The 18,110-nt window shown below is 50.0% G+C and overlaps 1 protein-coding gene across 2 annotated transcripts in view; it reads left to right on the top strand.

The window, feature by feature from the left end:
• eno4 (enolase 4) overlaps positions 1-18,110 on the top strand; it is a 112,066-nt gene that overhangs the window by 25,629 nt on the left and 68,327 nt on the right. For both annotated transcript variants that reach the window (XM_038773716.1, XM_038773717.1), the window contains one exon: positions 10,363-10,491. In XM_038773716.1, the coding sequence (XP_038629644.1) occupies positions 10,363-10,491 (129 nt within the window). The remainder of the gene's footprint in view (positions 1-10,362; positions 10,492-18,110) is intronic.

Below are 18,110 nucleotides of genomic sequence, written 5' to 3'. Positions count from 1 at the left end.
CATCGCCGATCGCTACATCACCTTTCCCGAGGACCGAGCAAGTCAAGACTCACGAGCCCGTGGATTTGCCAGTGTGGCCGGGATACCGAGGGTTCAGGGGTCAATCGACTGTGTTCACGTCCCCATGCGCCCGCCTGCTGTGGACAGGGACGTGTTCACAAACAGGAGGGGGACATACTCCATTAATGTCCAGGTGGTATGCGACCCCCACATGAGGTTCATGAACGTCTGTGCAAGGTTCCCAGGGAGTGTGCATGACTCCTACATACTAGCGCAGTCGTTCATCCCTGCGATGTTTGAGGGACGTCCCCCCCGGCTGAGGGGCTGGTTGCTAGGTGACAGGGGTTATCCGCTGAGGTCTTGGCTGATGACGCCTATACGGAGGCCTCAGACCAATGCGGAAACACGATACAACGAGGCCCATGCAGCAACCAGGGGTGTGGTGGAGCGCTGCCTTGGCCTCCTGAAGATGAGATTCAGGTGCCTGGACCACTCCGGAGGGGCCCTGCAGTACCAGGCCGACAGGGTCGCTCGCATTGTAGTGGTCTGCTGTGCGCTGCACAACATCGCGATGCAGAGGGGAGATGACCTGTTGCAGGAGGCGGAGGGAGAAGCTAGTGGCAGTGGTGCCAGCACAGAGGAGGAGGAGGAGGAGGAGGAGGAGGAGGAGGACGCTGGCGGAGTGGCGGGCGCAGCACGCAGACACGACCCAGGTGCTGGTGATGTCCAGGAGGCGGCACGACGGACCCGGCAAGGACGGCGGGCACGCGACGCCATGGTGGCAGCACGGTTCACGCATCGCATGTGACGTCCCCGATGAACACCAAACCACCACCTGCATCGCTAGTCATGCAGAGGGTCACTACACAACTGCCACCACCACAACCCCCCCCCCCTCAGTGTACACTGCTCCACTTCGACATGACGCTTATCACTGGGTACAGACGGAATGGCACAACATTGATGGCTGTGTCAGCGGGTGTGATCAGTGCCATGTGGAATGATGACAGCCCGCTCTGCGAAGAGCTGTGAGCTCAGAATCGTTAGAGAGAGTCTGACCCATGGCAATAGCTGAACCATCCACCTTGGTGGCCGCTGAGTTCGTCACTGACACTCCATCACGTGCCCGCGTGGGCTAGCTGTGGGAGGGGGGTAGGGGCAGGGACTGCACACCCGGCACCGAGGTTTCACCACCCGTCACCCCCAGCGACACTCGGTCACCATCACGATTCCTGTGGCTGTGGAACAATCACACGGTATTACAAGTAAGGTGGAACAGTGCGTTTAATATTAACAATTATTTACAGGTGCCCTAGCCCCTACAACTAAACTGTGCCCTTCACCCGTGCCAACTTACTCAGTGTCTATCTTAGTTGCCTTACGGGCCCTACCACTACGTCTAAGTGAATCCCCAGATGATACAGCAGGAGTGGAGGAGGATTGCTGCGAATCGCCCCCCTCGACTCGTTTCTCCTTGGCTATGCGTTTCCTGGGGCGACCCGGCCTTGATGGGCCAGGCTGCTCTGCGGGCGTCTCGGGTGACATTGTGCCACCCTGCTCTGCCTGCTGCCCACCCGATGCACCAGGGATGGGACGGGGGGAGGCCGAGAATTCCGGGACGTCCCGTGATGGAGTTAATGGGACGGGCCCCGAAACCTCCTCCTCCCTCGGGGAGCCCGGTGGCCCCCGGGCCTCACTTTGGGACAGAGGTGCGAGCGGGGAGGTTCCCCGTCGCACCACCGACACCTGGCGCTGCCAGTCCTGGAGGCCTGCAACGGTATCCACCAGGATCCGAAGGTTTGCAGAGACGGAGTCCAGGGAGTTAGACATTCCCGCCAGGGACTGTGCGATCTCAACCTGTGTGTGCACGACGCCATCCAGCACATGTGTCAGGCGGTTGATGGTCTCCGCGACTGACAGCTGGGACTGTGCTATCGACTGCTGGGACTGTGCCATGGCGTGCTGCGACTGGCCAATGACCTGCTGAGACTCAGCCATGGCCCGCAGGGCGCCGGCAATGTCGGTTTGGCTCTGGCACATTGCTGCCTGTGAGAGGGCAACCCTGTCCAGGGCCGAGGATGACGCGTGCACATTAACCCCAATGTCTTGCATAACCTGACCCATTGCCTCCACCGCGGATGCCACCCGTGCGGTGTCGGACTGGGTCTCTTCCATGAGTGGCACCACTCCCTGCTCTTGGACGCGGTTCGACTCCTCTAACAGCGTCTGCAGAGTCTGGAAGGAAGCCCTCATCCCGTCATTGTTTCCCTGGGTTTCCTGAGGCATCGGCTGTGCGGGTGGGTTGATAAACTCCAGGAACTCAGAAAACGTCTGGGAGCCAGCTGCATCCTGGGCCTGGTCTGGCCTCCGCGAGTCCGGGCCCTCTGTTGCTCCGACCTCCACCTGCTGTACCTGCTCATCTGTGATGTGCCAACCAGACTGTGCCCCAGGAGACTCATCACTAAATAGGCCCGCCGGGGTGTGTATCTCTGGGATGATGGATGTGGTGGGAGAAAGCAGTGCCGCAAGCCCGACGCTCTCAATGCTTAGGTCCTCGTCCATGGTGTGGGGCTGCTCAGCGACAGGAGGGTTGTCCCTGGCCATTTCTGGTGGTGGTGGTGGACTTCGAACCCTCTGTGCGTCCTGGTCCGCAGATTGGGTTGGGGCGGATAGGGCTGCCCGCTGATCGGGCACCCTCTGTTGTGAGGCCCCGGGTGAGGTGGCGGCAGATTCCTGTCTCCGTCTGCAGCCAGACGGCCCTGGTCGTTCGGCATCACGTCCTAGGGAAGAGAATGAGACGGGTTATTTCGATTTGCTCGGCAGGCCGCTGGACGGTCCCAGTGGGCAGGGTGTGTGAAGGGACAGAGGATGGGGAGGTGTCCCAGTGGGCAGGGTGTGTGAAGGGACAGAGGATGGGGAGGTGTCCCAGTGGGCAGGGTGTGTGAAGGGACAGAGGATGGGGAGATGTCCCAGTGGGCAGGGTGTGTGAAGGGACAGAGGATGGGGGAGGGGGGGTGTTTGTCAGGGAGGGTTGTCTCACTTGCTGCAGTTCCGCCAACCTCGATATCGCGGGTGGCAGACCCCCCAACAAGGTCCAGTGCCCTCTGTTCAAAGGTGCTGAGGGGGTGAATGTTGGGCGAACCCCCTCCAGTCTTGTGCCGCTCACGGTGGTTATGACCGGCCTTGGCCTGTTGGGGGAGGGAACATAGGTAGATCATTACAAAATGGTAGGTATCAGCAGTCCGTTCAGATACTGGCACAGTTTGGGGGGGGCAAGTTGTCATCAGATGATTGCATCTCTCCTCGGGGCCAGAGCGCTGGGTCTGTGACAACTTTGTGAACCACCCTCAAATAACTCTGCCCCAATCCCTCTCTCTCTCTCCCCCCCCCCCCCCCCCCCCCCCCCCCCCCCGGGCAGTTAAGGGGGAGGGATGGTTGTGACTAGGGGGCACCCTCATGGCACTTACCCTGGCAGACCTGGTGAGGTCGTGTAGCTTCTTTCGACATTGCTCTGCTGAGCGAGGGGTCTGCCCCACAGCACTGACGGCAGCAGCCACGTCACGCCAGGCCTGGCGTACCGTGCTGGCAGGTTGGCGATGCCCTCTCCGCGGGCGGATGATGCCCCTCCTCTGCTCCACGGCATCGAGCAGCGCCTCGACGTCTGCATCAATAAAGCGAGGAGCAGCTCGCCTAGGCTCCGACATCCTGCCCGACAGATTCTGTGGTCGCCCAGGCCTTTTTACGGCGTCGGGCGGCGTCACATGGGCGGGTTCGTGTCGTCGTCGCGTTCCGTCGTCATCACGCACGTAATTGACGCGGCCGCGCTACTAGCCCATTTCCAGGAAGCGAATCCGTCGGGAAATGAAGCCTTCGCGACCGTCGTAAAACGGTCCCGATTTTTACGACGGTTTGCCGACTTTCCGCGGGTGCGGAGAATTTCGCCCTTAATACATGCTTGTGGGGGAACGTCCGGATGTGGCACGTAGGTGGAGGTCGCATGTTTGGTGGCTCCTGCCAAAGCAGTCTTTTTCTGGCCCTTTAAGCCCAGTTGTTGGGGATGATTTGGGTGTGAGGATCTGTGAGACGGTTTAGGTATTTATAGAATGTCGAAACCCGAAAAGAAGAATCCAGGGAAGAAGACAGTGAGCTATTGCCGCCGATCATGGTGAGGGGTGGAGTAGGAGGAAAGATGTTGGGTGGGGCTGCACCCATTACGGTGGAGAAGTTATCAGTGGCGATAGTCTGAGAGTTTGAACGGCTTTTTTCAAAGCATTACGAAAAGCATCGGATGTTGTTGATGGCTTTGCTTAAGGCATTGATGGGTGAGACCCTCGCCCCGATGAGGGATGAGTTGGTGAGAACTTTGGTGCACGAGCAGGGGGAGAAAATGAAAGGGATAGAGGAGATCATGTCATGACATAATGATCAGTTCACCTCGATGGAGAAGGAGCTGCGGAGGGTAGCAGAGATTAACAGTGGGCTGAGAACCAAGGTGGAAGACCTGGAAAACAGGTCACAAAGACGTAACCTGAGGATTGCGGATGTGCCTGAAGGGGTGGAGGGCTGGAGACCGAAAGAATACTTTGCCGATATGCTAGCAAAGTTGATGGGGGAGGGGGAGGACCTTTGAATTGGACAGAGCCCACCAGTTGCTCCAGCCGAAACCAAGGACAAATGAACTATCAAGGGCAGTGATCGTCTGTTTTTATCATTTCCAGGTGAATCATAGAATCCCTACAGTGCAGAAGGAGGCCATTCGGCCCACCGAGAATACACCGACCCCTGGAAAGAGCATCCTACTTTAGTCCATGCCTCCAACCTACCCTGTAACCCAGCAACCCCACCTAATCTTTTGGACACTTAGGGGAAATTTAGCATGGCCAATCCACCTAACTTCCACCTCTTTGAAGGAGAAAGTGCTGATATCGAAGCAGAAGCGTGAGGTGGAGTGGAAGGCAAGGTTATACGCATATAGCAGGAGTTGACGGTGGAGGTGGCAAGGAGGCGGGTGGGCCCAGGTGGCATTGTACAAACGCAATGTGTGGTTTGGTGTAGTCTACCCAGTGAAGCTACAGGTTACGCACAACGGCAGAGACTATTATTTTGAGATGGCGGAAGGCGTGTTTGTGAAGGCAGAGGCTTGGGACTGGACTGAATTTGGGCTTTTTCTTTGTTTGTCTTTTGTTGTGTTATTTTTTTTCTTGTATGGGTGTTATGGTTAATTCTGTTCTTTGATGTAATGGGGGTCTGGGTCGGAATTGTTTGGGACTTGGTTGGTGGGGTTTTGTTGGGATGTAGGGTGCGAGGAGTTTGGAGGGAGGTGTTGTGGTGGTGTGGTTTTGTTTTCAATGTGGGGGAGGGGCCTCTGGCAGGTGCCGTGCGCTAGCAATAGTATTGTTGGCAAGTGAATGGGAGCGAGGTTGGGGGGGGGAGGGGAAACGGTCATTGGACCCTGAATGGGCAGGTCTCGATGGCCCTGGGAGGTGTGAGTGGTGGGGGATGGGGATAATACTGGGTGAGGTGTTTTCAAGAGGAAGTGGTAGAGGGGTTGCTGGGAAGGAGGGGCAGGGGACAGTGACTAGGACAGGGCTAGGTCCTGACAGCGAGGAGGGGTGGGGGTTGGCTTCGGGTATTGTCGGTGTAGAAATGTGAAAATGTTGAATAAAAATATTTTTCAAATCACATCCTTGTGGACGTGACTGGTAAAAATTCTGGTTGATGTGGGCTTGGGCTTTTCATATACCAACATGCCCGGCCATCGGTATTTTGTATGCCTTTCTTAATATTTCTCCACAGTACTTCAGCAGCACTACTACCTGGTGGATCACTATCCACTCTTCATTAGCAAGACTGTAAGGAGGTCTCCACTTCCTCATCAGCACCTCATTTTGTCGTAGTTGCATTCAGTAATTGTCTCTGCCTCAACTCCAGTTTGTGCTAACTTTCTTTTGTCCTCTAGACTCCTTGAAAATATCTCAGATAACCAGATAATAGGGCCATCTATCTGAGTACCACTTTAGCCTCCTCTGATGGAGTTTATCTGGCACTCAACTGGTTTACCACACAGTGTGGAAATTTTTTTAAATTTAAAGTACCCAAATTAATTTTTCTCCAATATTAAGGGGCAATTTAGCGTGGCCAATCCACCTAACCTGCACATCTTTGGGTTGTGGAGGTGAAACCCATGCAGACGGGGAGAATGTGCATGGACAGTGACCTAGGGCCGGGATTCGAACCCAGGTCCTCAGCGCTGCAGTCCCGGTGCTAACCACTGCGCCACATGGTGGCCATAAGTGTGGAAAAATAAAAGGCACTTTCTTCTGCAGCTGTTCTGGTGCCCTAACCTCGGTCGGCCTCTATGAGCAGGTCGACTGCAACCCCACTTTCAGGACCGTGGCACTTACTGCACTCTCTGGTGGATAGACGATCCTTTTCCCAAAAATAGAGTTTGGCTGGCGCCTTCCCTTCCTTTAGGCTTACTTGCCTCACTCGCGGGGGAAAAGTGCCACTCATTTTTCTGATACAAAACCCTGCAACTCTCAAGAATTTTAATAAATTCACCTGCACTCTCTGTATTACATCTTCAGAAATGTGTTGCCGAAGGCAAAGCCATAGCCTGGTTTGCTATTCTGCCTGTCTTGAATCCTGTGCAAGGTTTATAGGAGTATATGCCTCACAAATCCCACAGGTTTTCCCTGTGACCTCCAATAATCACTCTGAAGGTGTCCTACTTTGTGGAAATTAAAACACATATGCCACTTTGTCTCACCCCACTTCTCAGCACCATCCTTTCTGGCCTGAGGAGGGTTCCAGCTGCCTCTTTTCTTCCCATAGATATTCAGTTCCCTCGCCCTCTCCCATCTATTTTCTCAGTTTGTTGGGTTAACTATGGAAGGGTGTCCTTTGGGATGAGGGTTTGTGGACAATCTCATAATCATCAGTCAGTGTTTCTGCCTGCCTGGCCCTCTTACTCTCTCCTCCTCTATGTGAGATCTTATTGGAAAGGCTATAGAGGTTTTGAACTCCTCAAGGAGAATTATTTCTGGATGGTTTTCATAGGTGGCCTCAATTTTAAGCACCCATACCCTCCAGTCAAAGCAAGCTGCTTAATCCATTCAAATTCCAGGTACATCTGATCAGGCAGTTTCCTGGTGGTACGGAATTTCTGATGGTACACGTTTGGCATTAATTGGCACACACTTGGGGTGGGATTTTCTGGCTGTTTCTGATGGTAGAATCTATCAGTCACACCAATTGTGAACCCCACTGTAGGTTCCCTGGCAGAGGAGGATGTGTACAAGGCGAAACCTCATTGACAGTGGGGGGAGCAGAGTAACCCACTGCTGGCCAATATCGGATTGCCTCCACTGCCACAAAAAATGCTGGGGGGGGGGGGGGGGGGGGGGGTGCAGGAAATCCCACCTTTAAAACAGTCCTTTTTGCTGTATCATATTTTGTTGCACTTTCCTCAGGCAAGAGGGAGCGAGCCTCAAACTTTGCCTGTCAATTTACCCTGCAACAGCAGGAACCAGGGTTGGCATGGCCACTTTAACTGTTATACTTGCCTTTTCGAAAAAGATAAAGAAAACATCCACCTCTGCATCATTAATCTTGGGACTTAATGGGCAAAATCAAATACCTCAGCACTTAGGCCAGACCTAGAAGTGGTTTTCAATAGGTACAGTGGGATCTCCTCTCCTCAACTTGAGCTGTTTTAATTTAAACTCCATTTCCTTTTCTCTTTGAAGATAATTATGTCAATTATGATTCTTGCTATCCAATCTGGAATTTAATTTCAGATGGTTCTTCCTGGAAGAGAAAATAATTTCCAGCTTTATTCAATAGAATCCCTGCAGGGCAGAAGGAGGCCATTAAGTCTGCACCGGTCCTTGGAAAGAGCACCCTACTGAAGCTTAAGTGCATGCCTCCATCCTATCCCTGGATCCCAGTAACCCTACCTGTAGAAGGGACGTTAGTGTGTAGATTAGTTGCCTGCTTAAGGGTATTAATTTTAACTAGCTGCTTCACTATATTTCATGAGAATAGGCACTTGGCAAAGTAAGGTAGATATTTAGCCTTATTTCAGCCAAGAGTTCTGTATGCAATAGTCAGAAGGTCATAAAATGGAAACAATATACAGCTGCACATTGTTTTGCTGACAACATGATCTTTTTTTGCTTAGGAAAGGGACAGCTTATTTCCCAAGGTTTGTTATTAAAACATGGCTCCGGCTGCTTGTTTTCTGTCTCTCTCTCTCTAATCTAAAGCCGTGCTTTGTCCCAGATACTGTTTATTGTATAATATAAATATGTGCTTTTACCTCTGTATGGGAGGGCATTTTGGAATGACTTGAGTCTATCCAGCCCTCCATGAATTCATGCTTAATTAAAAGGCCTTTGGCGGAAACTCAAAGTACTGACTTAGAATTTCTTCAACACCACCTAACCTTTTTTTTGAACACCTAAGCGGCAATTTAGCATGACCAATCCATCTAACCTGAACATCTTTGGACTGCGGGAGGAAACTGGAGCACTCGAAGGAAACCCACGCTGACATGGGGAGAAAGTGCAAACTCCAAACAGTCACCTGAGGCCGGAATTGAACCCAAGTCTCTGGAGCCATGAAGCAGCCGTGCTAACCACCGTGCCACCCGTCTACATTGACCATTGTTGGTCTTCTAATGAATATACATTCAGAACATTATGGACAGTACAACATGGAAATAAATACCATGCTCAAAGCTTCTATTGCATGGAGTGAAAAAAAGGCAAACAACAAATTTTTCTATCGTTTATAGAGTACGGTGCATTCCTCGGTGGGGGAATGGTCCCTGACACTTATGTTCAAAAACATCTGGTCCTATACCCAACTGCAAAAATTTCCAACTAACAATAAATTATCTCTGAAATCAACTGACATTTTAATTGTTGTTCTCTAGCCCCACTACTCCACAGGTCACACCATGTAAATGCTTTGTTCACTCACCAAAATGTTCATTTGTTTACTTTCACTATTGTTGCCACCAGAATAAAAGACAAAACCAAGCTTCTTTCAATAAACTCAGAATGATTGATTTATTATTTTTTTAAAACTTCTTTTTAGAAGCAAGTTGCAAAATCTGGTTAACATATATCATTTATAATCAGGATGTGTAACTACATATCCCTTTAAATCCCAACACACACACAAACATTTATGGCAAAACAAATAGATCTCTGCAGAGTTTGCCATTTAAGGGAAAAGACACCTTTTGGCCAATGGGAAAACATTTTGAATAAATGATTTAAGTTTGAAGGCTTTTGAAGCTGCCAAACTGGTTTGTGTGTGCAAAGTCAAGTTGCTGAACACAGTCGTTCTTTCCAAAGGAGCTTTGGTGTGGAGAACAAAGTGGGATCAATGTCCCTGGAACCTCTCTCATCTCATCTCAATTTCTCTGTTCCCAAATATAGCCTAGTTATACTGAGAAAGGAAGTCTAACTGGATTCTGATAACTAAACTGAATTTCAAACAAGGCACACAGAGAGTGAGTTAGGCAACTTTTTTGATTTATTCCCAAACTGAGTCCAAAAAACAAGTTCAATACAGAAACCCATCTCGGTGAGGTGGCTTCCAGAAAGGCACCAGGGCCTCACAGCCTCTCAAAGCTGTTGTTTCTTTCTCCAGCAATTAAAGATCATATAAACAAACATACTTGGAAAAGGCAGTTTGCTCAAAGTCCATGTGAACTTATAACCTTTTTTTTAAAAAGGCAGGTTAGTTCCCAAGTGTCCAAATAATTCAATGTCCTTCCAATTAAAAAAAAAACACATGGGGCGAAGCCTTCCTGTAATCTGGCAGTGTTTTGTTCCATCGCTCTGGCTGTGCTGGATGGGCCAGAAAGGCTGACTCCGCAGAGATGGAGGTGCCTTCTTTAAAGAGCACCCTCATCTCAAAGTTATAATTAAGGCTGACCACCCTGAACGTCTTCCCACCACAACGGCAACATCGGAGTATCCTCCCACCCTCAGAGGCATCAGGGCTCTCCCCTCTTTCCCCCCTCACTACACATAAGGGGACTGCCACTAATGAAGGAGAGTTATCACCCCATCCCCCTGTAGCCAGAGCTCCCTTCATGTGCCCCCTTGACTCTGTCCCCTGGCAGTGCTGGGGCATGCCCAGCCTTGTTCCTCAACCACTGGGGCCTCCAGACACCTCCACCCCCCATTCTTCCCCCCCCCCCAGATTCTTGAAAAACTGCACCACAGTTGAAAAGCCTGCAAAATAAGCTTTTGAATAATAGGGCGATATTTGCATGAGTATTGTAATTTTGTTCGTCTTTTAGTCGAGCAAAGATTTTTATTTATTTATCTTTGTTTCCAACAGGCAAATTATTTTGCCAACTTTGCGAAGCCAGCAGCCATAAGTAGGATTGTTGGAAAAGAAATACTAGATGCAGAAGGTCAACGAACAGTTGAAGTGGAACTATTCTGCACTGTTAAGAATTTTGAGAAGGTTTGATTGGATCTTTTTCATACTCCTTTTATTTCTGTGATGCTGACCTCTTTTCATTTTGATTGCTGATGTTCATGATTATCTAGAAATAATCTTTTTATAGTACATTATGTTTACATTCTATATTATCACAGAATCATAGAATTTACAGTGCAGAAGGAGGCCATTCAGCCCATCGAGTCTGCACCGGCTCTTGGAAAGAGCACCCTACTTAAGCCCACACCTCCACTCTATCCCCGTAAATCAGCAACCCCATCTAACCTAAGGACAATTTAGCATGACCAATCCACCTAACCTCCACATCTTTGGGCTGTGGGAGGAAACCGGAGCACCCGGAGGAAACTCACGCAGACACAGGGAGAACGTGCAGACTCCGCACAGACAGTGACCCAAGCGGGAATCGAACCCAGGACCTGGCGTTGTGAAGCCATAATGCGAACCACTATGCTACCATGCTGCCCCCGAATATAAAGGCATCATGTTAAGTATGATGCCTTTTTATTGGTTTCCCTTTGTGGCACATCAGTAAAGTCTCCATGTATTATATTTTACAGCAAATATTCTATTTTACAATTTTTTTTGCTACTTATTTACTATTTTTATTTTTGAAGTTTATAAATTTACTTAAATTTTAATCGCATATCATTCTGTTCAAGGACCATTTTCAAAATTTAAAAAGGCTTTCCTCACACCCAGTTTTCAGGGACCAAGACACCAATTGCATGGGCAGAGGCCCATCAGTGGGCTAGTTAATTCCGTACCATAAAATCTGGCCTAGGTAGTAACTGATCTTCAGAGTGGTCCTGGCTGGGACTGTTACTTGTAAATGCGTTCCTTTTGGAAATAAACCATCTTTTTGAATCTCCATTCCGGACTCCCCTGTGACCAATAAACTTGCATTATCATCTTCTTTCATTCAGGGAGCCTAGTACATCAGTCAAAAGATAAAACCAAAGCATTGCAACGATCTTCAATCACAAGTGTCGAGTGGACAATCATCTCTGCCTCCTCCAGAGGTCCCCATCATCAGAGATTCCAGTCTTCAGGCAATTCAACTCACTGCACATGACATCAAGAAACAGCTGAAGTAACTGGAACCGACAGTATTCCGACCATAGTGCTGTGCTCCAGCACTTGCCTCTCCCCTGGCCAAGTTGTCCCAATACAGCTAAAACTCTGGCATTTACCTGGCAATGTGGAAAATTGCTCAGATATGACCAGTCCACAAAAAGTAGGGCAAATTCAACCTGGCCAATTACTGCCCCATCAGTCTACTTTCGATCAGGAGTAAAGTAAAGGAAGAGGTTCTATCAGGTGTCTCTTAGAACAAAGAACAAAGAAAAGTTCAGCACAGGAACAGGCCCTTCGGCCCTCCAAGCCCATGCCGACCATGCTGCCCGACTAAACTACAATCTTCCACACTTCCTGGGTCCGTATCCCTCTATTCCCTACCTATTCATGTATTTGTCAAGATGCCCTTAAATGGCACTATCGTCCCTGCTTCCACCACCTCCTCCGGCAGCGAGTTCCAGGCCCCCACTACCCTCTGTGTAAAAAAACTTGCCTCGTACATCTCCTCTAAACCTTGCCCCTCGCACCTTAAACCTATGCCCCCTCATAATTGACCCCTCTACCCTGGGGAAAAGCCTCTGCATCCACTCTGTCTATGCCCCTCATAATTTTATAGACCTCTATCAGGTCGCCCCTCAACCTCCGTCGTTCCAGTGAGAACAAACCGAGTTTATTCAACCGCTCCTCATAGCTAATGCCCTCCATACCAGGCAACATCCTGGTAAATCTCTTCGGCACCCTCTCAAAAGCCTCCACATCCTTCTGGTAGTGTGGCGACCAGAATTGAACACTATACTCCAGGTGTGGCCTAACTAAGGTTCTATACAGCTGCAATATGACTTGCCAATTCTTATACTCAATGCCCCGGCCAATGAAGGCAAGCATGCCGTATGCCTTCTTGACTGCCTTCTCCACCTGTGTTGCCCCTTTCAGTGACCTGTGGACCTGTACACCTAGATCTCTCTGACTTTCAATACTCTTGAGGGTTCTACCATTCACTGTATATTCCCTACCTGCATTAGACCTTCCAAAATGCATTACCTCACATTTGTCCGGATTAAACTCCATCTGCCATCTCTCCGCCCAAGTCTCCAAACGATCTAAATCCTGGTGTATCCTCTGACAGTCCTCATCGCTATCCACAATTCCACCAACCTTTGTGTCGTCTGCAAATTCCACCAACCTTTGTGTCGTCTGCAAATTCCACCAACCTTTGTGTCCTCTTGCTTCGTAATAACCTACTTACTAATGCTCAGTTTGAATTCATAGAATCATAGACTCCCTACAGTGCAGAAGGGGGCCATTCAGCCAATTGAGTCTGAATGGACCTCTGAAAAAATACCCTACCTCTGCCCACTCCCCCGCAACCCCAGCTAACCTCACACTTTGGAAACTAAGGGGCAATTTAGCAGAACAATCCACCTAACCTGCATATCTTTGGGCTGTGGGAGGAAACCAGCAGGGTCACTTAGCTCCTGACCTTATTACAGCCTTGGTTTGAACAGAGACAAAAGATCTGAACTCAAAAGAATGACTTGAGAGTGACTGCTCTTAACATCAAGGCAATCTATGACCAAATGTGGCAACAAGGAGCTCTAACAAAACCAGAGTCAATGTAAATCACGGGGGAACTCTCTGCTGGTTGGAATCATTCCTACATCAAAGGAAGATGGTTGAGGTTGCTGGAGGTCAATCATCTCAGTTGCACGACATCACTGCAGGAGTTCTTCAGGGTAGTGTCCAAGGCCGAACCATTTTCAGCTGCGTCATCAATGAAATGAAAAAATGAAAATGAAAATCGCTTATTGTCACGAGTAGGCTTCAATGAAGTTACTCTGAAAAGCCCCTAGTCGCCACATTCTGGCGCCTGTCCGTCAGAATTAGGGATGTTTGCTGATGATTGCAAAATATTCAGCATCATTCATGATTTCTCAGATACAAAGGCAGTCCATGTCCAAATGCATATAGACTTGGAAAATATTATGGCTTAGGCTGACAAGTGACAAGCAACATTAGTGCCATACAAGTCCAGACAATGACCATTGCCAACAAAAGACAATCTTAACCATCATCCATTGATAATCAATGGTATTACCATCAGTCAATCCCCCAATATCAACATCCTGGTTCTAGAAACTAAACTAGACTAGCAATATAAATACAGTGGCTACAAGAGCAGATCAGAGGCTAAGTTCAGTGACAAGTAACTCATCTCTTGACTCCTCAAAGCCTTTCCACCATTTATGAGGTACAAGTCAGGAATGTGATGGAATACTCTTCACTTGCCTGGATGAGTGCAGCTCCAATAAAACAATAAACTTGACACCATCCAGGACAAAGCAGACCACTTGATTGGCATCCCACCTACAAATCTTCACCCCTCCACCATAACACACAGTGTATGCCATCTACGAGATGCACAGCAGGAACACTTGTTGAATTACACAGCACCTTCCAAACCCATGACCACTGCCATCTAGAAGAATAAGGAAACAGACACATGGGAACACCACCACCTGGAAGTTCCCCATCACTCACCATCCATACTAGGAAATATATCACCATTCCTTCAATTTCACTGAGTCAGAATCCTGGAGCCCCCTCCGTAACAGCACTGTGGAAGTTTCTGTCGACTGCAGCAGTTCAAGAAGGCAGCTCGCCATCTTCTCAACGGCAATTAGAGATGGGCAATAATGCTGGCCTAGCCAGCAATGCCCACATCCCATGAATGAATAAAAAAATTACCAAGTCTTTTCTCCTATTGGTGGCAGCTGCTCTCAATTACAAACTTAAGCACACACTCCATTGTACCATGATTACACCCACCAACCAACAGACAATCCTTTCTCTGAGCACCCAGCCCCCGCCACTAACCATGCAACCTCCCCCAACCAATCAACCCCACCACCAACTAACTGGAGGGAGTTTTGTGGTGGATTAACTTTGTTGACACAACTGTAGCGAAGTGAAAACTTTGTTTGATTAAACAGCTTTTAGATGTTGTATAAGATCAAGTCTAGGAGCCTTTTGGCTCAGATCTGGTATGTTTCTCTTGTGGGTACCATGAATTGGATTCAATTTGAATTTGAATTGGTTTTTGGAGCAGGCAAGGAGCTGGATTAGAGGTTCGCCCCTGACCACACTCTGAGCCCTGGGTTTGTAACTCAGAAAACGTAATGAGCTATGTTTTCTGTGATTTATTTTACCGTTGTATATTTATGCAAGGTAAAGAGGTGTCACGTGTTTAAAGCTTCTGTTATTGATACTTTGAAGGTCTGGTTGATTGATGCTTTGAGAGGAAGCACAGTTTTAAAAAGTGCATTATAAATGAATGTTTATTAAACATACATAGTCCTCATTGGTTCTCTACAGTGTACACTGTGTGAAAGGGTTTGGAAGTGCCACGTGTTGGCATGCAGACTATGGGAGATCATTGGGATGGATGGAGGTACATGAATTGACATGGTGGATTGAGGGGCCATGTGGTTGGGTAGAGAGGCATGAGTTGACATGGAGGGGCTAATGACTTTGCCTTTCAAAAGATATCCAAATCCAAATTATGGTTCACAACTCCTCGAAGGACTATGACCCATGAGTTATCATGAAGCTGGCCGATTCCACAAACATTGCCGGGGGGGCTAGAGAGGTATCTACCCAGGCAATGGAGTCAGCCAGGTCAGGAGTGCAGTTACAGGCTCACTACCTTATTGGAGGTGCAGGAATTGGGGGTGGAAATTCTGCAATTGGTGTCACCCACAATTTTAAATGGCTACTGAGTCTTTATAACGCTCCAAAAACCCAGCCGAAATACTTGGCTTGTTTGTTCATTGCGATACAAACCAGCCTACTGTCTCTTCCAGTTAGGGATCCAACTAACACAAATCCTGCCATAGTTGTCACGTTCCACAAGACTTCCAGCAGAATTACAGCAGGATTCTGTTGCAATTGTTAAGTGATTTTAGCAAGTAATCTCAATTGAAAGTGGCTCCAAGTGCTTCTGTAACATCTGCTGATTCTTGGCCATATATATTATTACATAAATCTGTTGGTGTTCAAATAAATGCTGGAGAGAGAATGCCTTGTCCTCACCAACATACTAAATTTTAGCGAAGAAACTTGAAATTGCAGGCTGCCGATGGCATAAGCTGAAAACCCCAGGAAGTAAGTCTATCAATATTGGCAAAGATAAGGGTGGCACAGTGGCGCAGTGGGTAGCACTGCTGTCTACAGCGCTGAGGACCCGGGTTCAATCTTGGCCCCGGGCCACTGCCTGTGTGGAGTTTGCACATTCTCCCCGTGTCTTATAGAATTTCATAGATTTCGTAGAATTTACAGTGCAGAAGGAGGCCATTCGGCCCATCGAGTCTGCACCGGCCCTTGGAAAGAGCACCCTACCCAATCCCACACCTCCACCCTAGCCCTGTAACCCTATAATCCTACGCAACCTTTTTGGATTCTAAGGGGCAATTTAGCATGGCCAATCCACCTAACCTGCACATCTTTGGACTGTGGGAGGAAACCGGAGCACCCGGAGGAAACCCACGCAGACATGGGGAGAACGTGCAGACTCCGGACAGACAGTGACCCCAGCTGGGTATCGAACCTGGGACCCTGGAGCTGTGAAGCAACTATGCTAACCACTGTGCTACCATGCTGCCCACTTCTGTGTGGGTTTCACCCCCGCAACCCAAAGATGTGCCGGTTAGGCTGATTGGCCACATTAAATTGCTCCTTGATTGGAAAAAAAAATAATTGGGTACTCTATATTTTCTTTTTAAATAATAATATTGGCAAAGTCAAAAGAGAGATTAAGGTTTTAGGTGTTGACTTCCGGTGGCAGCCATGGTGTGAGTGGTCGCACACAGGGCAGCTCTTGCTCGAAGGCATGGGAAAGAGCTCTTTTTACCCGATATTGGGTGTACTTTTGATGAAAAGATATAGGTGAAGATCGGAGCAGTAGTTTCCCCTGGGAGTGGTATGACCACTGGTTACCAAACCCGGCAGTAGACGGTGAGAGACCTGGCCAAGGGGTTGAGGAAACCTGCGGCGCAGCAACCTCTGGAAGGATGGCAGCGGGGGAAGGGCTGGTGTAAGGTGGAAAGCCCCAGATGGTGCAGTTGGTGGCTTTTATTAAGGATGCGTTCCAGCAACAGAGGAAGGAGATGCGGGTGGACCGCTCGAAGTCCATCGAAGGAGCTGTGTCACCGCTGAAGAGTTCGATGGAACGAGTGGAGAAATGTTTGGAGGTGCAGGGGTCGCAGATCCGAGAGATCGAAGGGGTGATCTCGGACCACAGCGATCGAGTGGTGGCGCTGGAGCGGAGGTGGGGCTCTTCGGAGACCTTTGCAAAACATTGAGAGCAAAGGTGGAGGAGCTGGAATTTGCTTCGAGACCCCCAGAGTGAAGGCGGCCTGCTGTGACTCCTGCCCTGCGACAAGGGTCCCCGTTGGCGCACATCTCCTGGGGCAACCTGGCCCGGGTGGTGTGGTGCCGCCTTGTTCTGCCCGCTGCCCACCAAATGCACCAGGGACAGGGGTGGGGGGGGGTGGAGGAGTCCGAGGTGCTGCCCTGTTCCGGCGTCTCCCCTGTGTGGGTCATCGGCATGGACCCCAGCACCTCCTCCTCCCTCGGGGTGCCCAATGGCCCCCGGGCTACTCCATGGGATGGGGGTGTGAGCAGAGCCAACCCCTGAGTCCTTCCCCCCCACCCCCCCTTCCTGCCACCTGACTCTGCCAGTCCTGGAGGCCCTCTCTGGTCTTGACCAGGTTATGCGTGTTCGTGGCCATGGAGCACAGGGACTGTACCATCTCCATCTGGGACTGTGCCACCACCCTGAGAGTCCCTGCCACATCAGCCATTGACTGGGACACCTCCCTCTGGGACTGGGCCACTTCCCACTGGGACTGGACCACGTCCCTCTGGTTCTCGGCCATCCCGCCCAGTATTTGTTTTGGCCAATGCCGCCGGCGCTCTCAGCCATGGCCTGCTGTGACTGGGTCATGCTGAGGAGTGATGTCCAGGTGGCTCTGGCACATGCATGCCTGTGAGAGGGCAGTCGTGTCCTTGGCCTTGGACCCCGCCTGAACAGAATGCCCCAGGCCTTGCACACTCTGACCTATATCCAACATCGTCGCCCCCATTGACTCCACCGCGGACGCCATCCGTGCGGTGTCGGCTTGAGTGGCACGCATGATTGGCACCACCCCCTGCTCCTGCGCGTGGATGGGCTCCTCCACCTGCGCCTGCAGGTGCTGAAAGCCATCCATCATCCGCTTCTGTAGTCCCTGGGTCTCTGACTACTACTCCACTGTGGCTGGGACTGGATGCGCTAGGAGCCCGGGACCCGTCGTGGTGGTTCGCCTACCCTCCGACCATCCGGCCCCACGGCTGCTCCTACTTCCACCTGCTGTACCGGATGCGATGTCTGGTGCACACCAGATGGTGTCCCAGGAGCATCTTCACTGATGTGCTCGTCTGAGGTGATAGTCTCTGAGATGGTGGAGGATGTTGGAGACAGCTGTGACGGAAAGTCTGTGTCCTCCTCTGAC

The sequence above is a fragment of the Scyliorhinus canicula genome, chromosome 16, assembly GCF_902713615.1.
Source record: "Scyliorhinus canicula chromosome 16, sScyCan1.1, whole genome shotgun sequence".
NCBI lineage: Eukaryota > Metazoa > Chordata > Chondrichthyes > Carcharhiniformes > Scyliorhinidae > Scyliorhinus > Scyliorhinus canicula.
Note: the sequence above shows the minus strand (reverse complement) of the source record. Positions and strands in the feature narration are given on the sequence as shown.